The sequence below is a fragment of the Plasmodium relictum genome (assembly GCF_900005765.1).
Source record: "Plasmodium relictum strain SGS1 genome assembly, contig: PRELSG_00_v1_104, whole genome shotgun sequence".
NCBI lineage: Eukaryota > Apicomplexa > Aconoidasida > Haemosporida > Plasmodiidae > Plasmodium > Plasmodium relictum.
In genome coordinates this window covers 10,419-16,996 of record NW_021628483.1, presented here as the reverse complement: position 1 = coordinate 16,996, position 6,578 = coordinate 10,419, and the positions used below count along the sequence as shown (strand labels likewise).

General features: G+C 26.4%; 1 protein-coding gene across 1 annotated transcript, besides 1 other annotated feature; it reads left to right on the top strand.

Annotated features, from left to right (window-relative positions):
• Nucleotides 1-217: 217 nt before the first annotated feature.
• On the top strand, nt 218-4,493 carry PRELSG_0012400 (surface-associated interspersed protein (SURFIN); the record flags this gene model as incomplete). Its single annotated transcript, XM_028680026.1, has 2 exons — nt 218-1,756; nt 1,884-4,493. The coding sequence occupies 2 exons, from the start codon at nt 218-220 to the stop codon at nt 4,491-4,493; spliced, it is 4,149 nt and encodes a 1,382-aa protein (XP_028531095.1).
• Nucleotides 4,494-6,075: 1,582 nt separating this feature from the next.
• Nucleotides 6,076-6,578: part of a repeat region that runs on past the window's edge.

Genomic DNA, 6,578 nt, shown 5'->3' with positions numbered 1-6,578 from the left:
CAAAATTTTACAAAAAAAATCAGAGTTAACAAATGAAAGAATTTTATCACAAAGTGCATCTGGTGATGAAGAGGATGAAGGCCCTGATGAAGCAGAACAAGCTATTACTGATACTATTGATTTTTTTGAAACCAAAGCTAATAAAGAACGAAATTTTTTTTTCCAAAACTATAATAGAAATAAAACTTCTGAAAATTGTAAAAGGATTTTTACATATATGAATCGAAGAGGAACGGACCTTATTAATACATTACTAAATGAAAATAATATAGCAACTACACGTATTGATACACATACTTCTGGCTGGAATTACCAGCAAAGAGAGTTTAAGAAAAAGAATATTAATGGAACAGAATGTAATGTAAATGAATTAAATTATTGTATAGCAAATTACAAAAATAATTGTACTGCAATTTATAATATCAGTAGTATTTCAAGAATGCAAGAGCTGACAGGACTTAATAGTTCACAATATATTTCTAAAAGATATGATGAATTTTTAAAGGATACTATTGATGTATCTGAATACTACTATTTAGAATATATCGGCAACAAAACTTCTGAATTATGTAAAGAATGGAGTTATTTTATTTATGATAAGGGAAAGAATTTTATTTATATGTTAGCACAAGAATTCAATTTGATGGGAACAGAACGTACAAATAATATTAGAAAATGGAAACAATTTAAGGAAAAATTAGAGAATGACACATTAACACGAACAAATCGTACATGTAATATAAAGAGTTATTATCCTAATGACACTGAATATGAATCTACAACGTTACCTTTTGTAATTACAACTATACCTACATCTACAAATGCACCTACAACTATAACCACATCTAAACTTACACCTACAACTGTATCTACTACTATACAAGTCACTACATTTACGCCTTCAACTACACCTGCATATGCACCTACATCCACAACTATGAATGCAACTATACCTACATCTAAAAACGCACCTACAATTGAATCTACAACTACACAAGCCACTACATCTACGCCTTCAATTACACCTGCATATGCATCTACATCCACAACTGCGAATGATACTATACCTGCATATGCACCTGCATCTACAACTACGACTGCAACTATACCTACATCTACAAACGCACCCATAACTAAATCTACAACTACACAAGCCACTACATCTACAACTGCACCTGTATCTACAACTATACCTGCATCTGCAACTACACCTGCATCTGCAACTACACCTGCATCTACAAACGCACCTACAACTGAATCTACAACTACACAAGCCACTAAATCTACAACTGTACCTGTATCTACAACTATATATGCATCTGCAACTGTAACTGCAATTACACCTGCATCTACAACTACATTTACAACTATACAAGCCAATACATCTACTACTACACCCATTGCCGCACCTACATCTTCAACTATGCAAGCAACTGCACTAATATCTACAAAAGGGTTCTCAACTGCATCTGTAAATGTATCAAAAACTCAAAATACATCATTACCCACATCTATATTAAAACCTACAACTACATCTTCATCTACAACTGCACCTACAACCACACGTACATCTACGCCTACATTTATACCTTCAACTACATTAAGTACTATTATTCATAATAAAAGTTATGGGAATATATCTTCAGGTATTTCTATTAAAAGTTCGTTTACGGTAACTAAATCTACAATTATTCCTCTTTCAGCTACCTTGGGACCATTTTTGGGAATTCTTCTCCTTTTTATATTTGTGTATAGAGTAAGAAAAAATGATCGCATAATTTCGCACATATATCTGTATTTATTTGAATTATTAATTTTGATTAAAATTATTAAAATAAAAGAGATATATTTTATAAATTTAATATTTTCTATTTATATAATAGTGCACTCCCATTGGCTCGTGGTTTGGTAACCGTAGATCAAAGAAAAAAAAAACACAGAAAAAAAAGAAACAAATACAAGTAGATAGTGAATCAGTATTCCCAGAATTTTCCGATAAAAAATCAGGGATCAATATGAAAAACTTTCCAATATGTAATGAGAAAAACAGTCCCACATGCGAAATTGCATTGGAAAATGAAAATAACGAAAGAAATATGGAAACAAAGAGCAATATTGTAGAAAGAAGGAAAAAGTGGAAATGGAAAGCTGTAATTGAAGTACATATGATGGTATTAGAGGAATTCCAAAAAGAGGAGTGGGAATTGAATAGAAGAGAATTTCTAAAAATTTGTTTAGAAGAATTTAAAGAAGACATATATTCGGATGTAATTAATAGACACTTAACTATGGAAGGAGATCAAGAAAAAATTACTAGTATTTTTTTAGAACAAAAGCCCCTATGGAAAATGTGGACAGAAAGGAACAATAAGTTGATAGATAAATGGAAAAAGGAACATTGGTTTAAAAATTTAAAGAAAGAATGGAAAAAAGAGGTAAGTAAATATATGCCATTGATAAAAAAAGAAGAAATGATGGAAGGCAAAGAAAAGGGAGCAAGTAATCCCATACTAGAGAGACAAAAAATAATATGGAAGAAATGGATACAAAGGCAAAATAAGTTGCATATTTTTGATGACGAAGAATTGTTAAAACAATTGTCAATAGAATATGAAGCAGAAGAAGAAATAAAAAAAAATACGGAAACAATAGATAGAGAAAAAATAGGAATGGAAATAGAGAAAAAGGATAAAACATTTAAGGATTCAAACAAAAATGAATTAATATCGAGATTAAGGATAGAGATACACATGATGGTGTTAGATGAATGCAAAAAAGAGGAATGGATAAGGAACAAAAAAGAATTTTTTAAAACATGCATAGGAGAATTAAAATTACAGGATAATTCCGATAAAAAAGAACTTTTAGAAATAGAAGAAGAAATAATGAAAAGCATTACATTAAAAAAAAAAAAAGAGGAATTAGAGAAATTTAGAAAAGAAAAATGTTTTATTGAATTGAAGCAAGAATGGGTAAATAATGAGAAGAAATATATGGAAGAAGTGAATAAAGAAAACTTATTAAGAGTTGAAGAAAGAATTGAAAATCCCATGTTACAAAAGCAAAAGATTATATGGAAGAAACATTGGGAAGAGATACGTAAAAAGCTAGAGGATGAAAATAAGAAAGAGTGCCTTATAAAGTTGATGGAAGAATTAAAGAAAAAAGAAACCGATATAAAAGAAATAGATAAAATTAATAAAGCAGAAAAAAATATAAAAGAGGATGAAATTGAAAAAGAAAAAAAAAAAGAAGAGTATATACAATTAGAAAAAAAAGAGGAAACAAAAATGAAACATGTGGAAAGAAAGATAGAAAAAGTAAGAAAAAAGAGTAATTATATGACATTGAGAAAAAAGCCGAAGAGAAAAACTATAATAGAAATACATATGATGATAATGCAGGATTGTAAAGAAGAGGAATGGGAATTAAACAGAGTAGAGTTTTTAGAGATTTGCTTGAATGAATGGTTAAAAAATGAGGGAATAATTGAAAATATAAATGACAAAGAAGTCACGTTAAAAGAAGAAAAAAAAAGCAGTAATGTAGCATTAGAAAAGCAGAAGATGTTATCAAAGAAATGGATAGAAAAAAGAAGAAGGTTATTAGAAAAATGGAAAAAGGAAGAATGGTTTAAAAATTTGAAAGAAGAATGGAGAAAGGAGGAAAATATGTATGCGAAAACAAAAGATAAATTAGAATTCATGGATAGAAAGGATAAAATAGATAGTAATACTACATTAAAGAGGAAAAAAGAAATATGGAAGCAATGGCTACGGAGACAAAGGGAGGTATTTATGGATTATTATAAGGAGAGATGGTTTACAAAGTTGTTAGAAGAATATGAGAAGGAAGAATATGAATTTATAAAAGAAGAAAACGAGGAGAATGTAGAGGAAAAAAAAAATAACTTAGAAAATGAGATAAGAGAAGAGGAAATAGTAGACATAAAGAAAGAAGTAAATAATAAGATAAAGAAGGAAAGGTTAATATCTAATATGTGTGCAGATATACATATGATGGTATTAGATCAGTGTAAAAAGGAAGAGATAGAATCCTTGACAAATGAGCTTCTTAAGTCATACATAGAACAAAAGAGAAAACATGAAGCATCTTGTGAACAAGAAATGGGAAATAAGAAAGTAGATGAAATAGAAAAAGAAAGAGAAATGAATATTATGATAGAGAAGAAGAAAGAAAAATGGGAGTGTTGGAAAAGAGAGGATTGGTTTCAGGAGTTGAAGTTGGATTGGAAAAAGAAAATGATACATATGAAAGAAATAACGGATGATATAAGAGAAAAAGTAATAAATCCCATGTTGGAAACACAAATAATTGAGAAAAAGTGGCAAGAGAGGCAAAGAAATATTTTAAAGAAACGGAATAGACAAAATGTACATGAAAGATCAATGAACAACAACAAAGATGAAGAAGCGATAGAGAAAGAAAATGATGAAGGCGACTTAAAAAAATGGGATATTACAATATTATAAAACCTAATATAATGTGTACACTATGTCTTAATGACTTTTTAATTTATTTATTAATTATCCAATTACTTTTTAAAGAAGCAGTTATTAATATAAAATATTATTAACCCTTATAATGATAAAAGTAAGCTTTTCAATCAGGAAAATAAATCTATTCATATATTGGTTAACAAAAGTGTTACTAATCTTTTATAATGCATAAAGTTAGATTACTAATAAGGAAAATATTGGGCATACACTGACGTTGGTTAAAAAAAAAAGAAAGATATATATATATATATATAGAAATATTTTTTTTGTTTATTTTACTTATATATATATATATATGTTTGTAGTTATTTAATAATAAAAAAATTTTTTTTTTTTGTTTTCGCTTGAATAGAAGGAAAAATTAATTTTTACTTATATAAAAATTATTGTATGAGCAGATAAAGTTTGTGTTGTATTCGATTTGTATATTTTGAAATAACATCGAATAATGTAGAATTTAATTTTTATTATTTCTTATAACTTAATTTTATACGCGTAAAAGTAAAAATACGTCTGTTAAGCAATACATAATTGCTTAGTTCAAATTAAAGGGTATATATATATGTATAATAAAAATAAGTATATGTAAACTAAAAATTGATGTATCTAGTTATATATGCCCTTTATTAATTTATTTGCTTAATACTCTAGCAAAGTTATTGAACAAGTGGTTAGTAAATGATGTGCTGACACTATATGTATATAAAAAAAAGATGTATAATAATTTTTTTTTATTTAATTTTAAGAATATTTAAAAAAAAGAAAAAATATAAAATAATTTTTTTTTTTAGGAAATTTGATTAATATTGTTAGATAAGAGATTTAATTATATTTTGAAGTAAAGTATATTAAGGCTATAATTTTACAAAAAAATAAGAAGTGTATATTTTTTGGTTATATTAAAATTTTATGTTATTAAAAACGGTTAAATAACTAAAAATTAAATATATTATTTGTTGTAATTAAATTAACTTACTAATTAATAAAAGAGGTTATTAACCTTTTATAATATACAAACTTAGATTACTATTTGGGAAAGTACAAAAACACAAGTGTATCATATTGATTTATTAATTAAATATTCAAAAACTTGTATAAAAGTAATGAATATGCAAGTTAATAAAGAGCGAGTTCTAGGACTGCTTTATAATTTTGTAATATATATTTTATTTTTATAATAAAAAATTAATTAAATCATTTTAAGAAAAATAAAAGCAATCCACTTGCTATTCCTTTTTTTTTCAATCTTTCTCCATCAAAAAATTCCTCCCAAAAAAAAAATATAAAAAAATAAAAAAAAAAGATATAATATAATATAATCATAACTTAGATGTGTTAAAAAAAATAGTAATGAGACATACTAAGTTGGTCAAGGTCCTAGTAACTTAACTTATTGCATGTAGTATACTTCTAGATAAAGGAATAATTATTTAAATTATAAATAACTTTTTGGTACTATGAAATTAACTACGAACATATATATAAGTTTTATTAAGACAAACTTCAAACTGTACATTAAAGGCAATGAATTTATTCATTGACCAATAGGTTACTTGATGCCATCATTAAGTACTTCTCAGGAATGCGAAATCCAAAACATTTCTACAAAAAATTTGCATAGATGCAATTTATATCATCAAAGCATAAATACATGCTAGCATATATCATGCAAGTCTTAACAAACGAATTCACTGCATCTTTTATATTTGATTTTTGATCAGATGTAAAAATTTTTCTTATTTGCACAATTATATCATCTCTGTCACTAAATATTTGTCGAGCTAATTTAATTTTTAACTGTAACATATTATTTATTTCTGTCTGTTCCTAACTGAAAAAATTTTTTTATATGATCTTTTGATAATAAGGATTCCAATATTATGCATACCTAAATTTTAGATAATCCAATTAATTTCACTCTTCCCTCAAATTTTTCAAACAACATAATGTAATTCTCTAATTTCTCTTAATCAAATTTTTTTTCAGTTCCTTTAATCAAATTAACATTAACATATTACTGATTTAAAATTTCTCCAAAAACATAAGATCTGCTAAAAC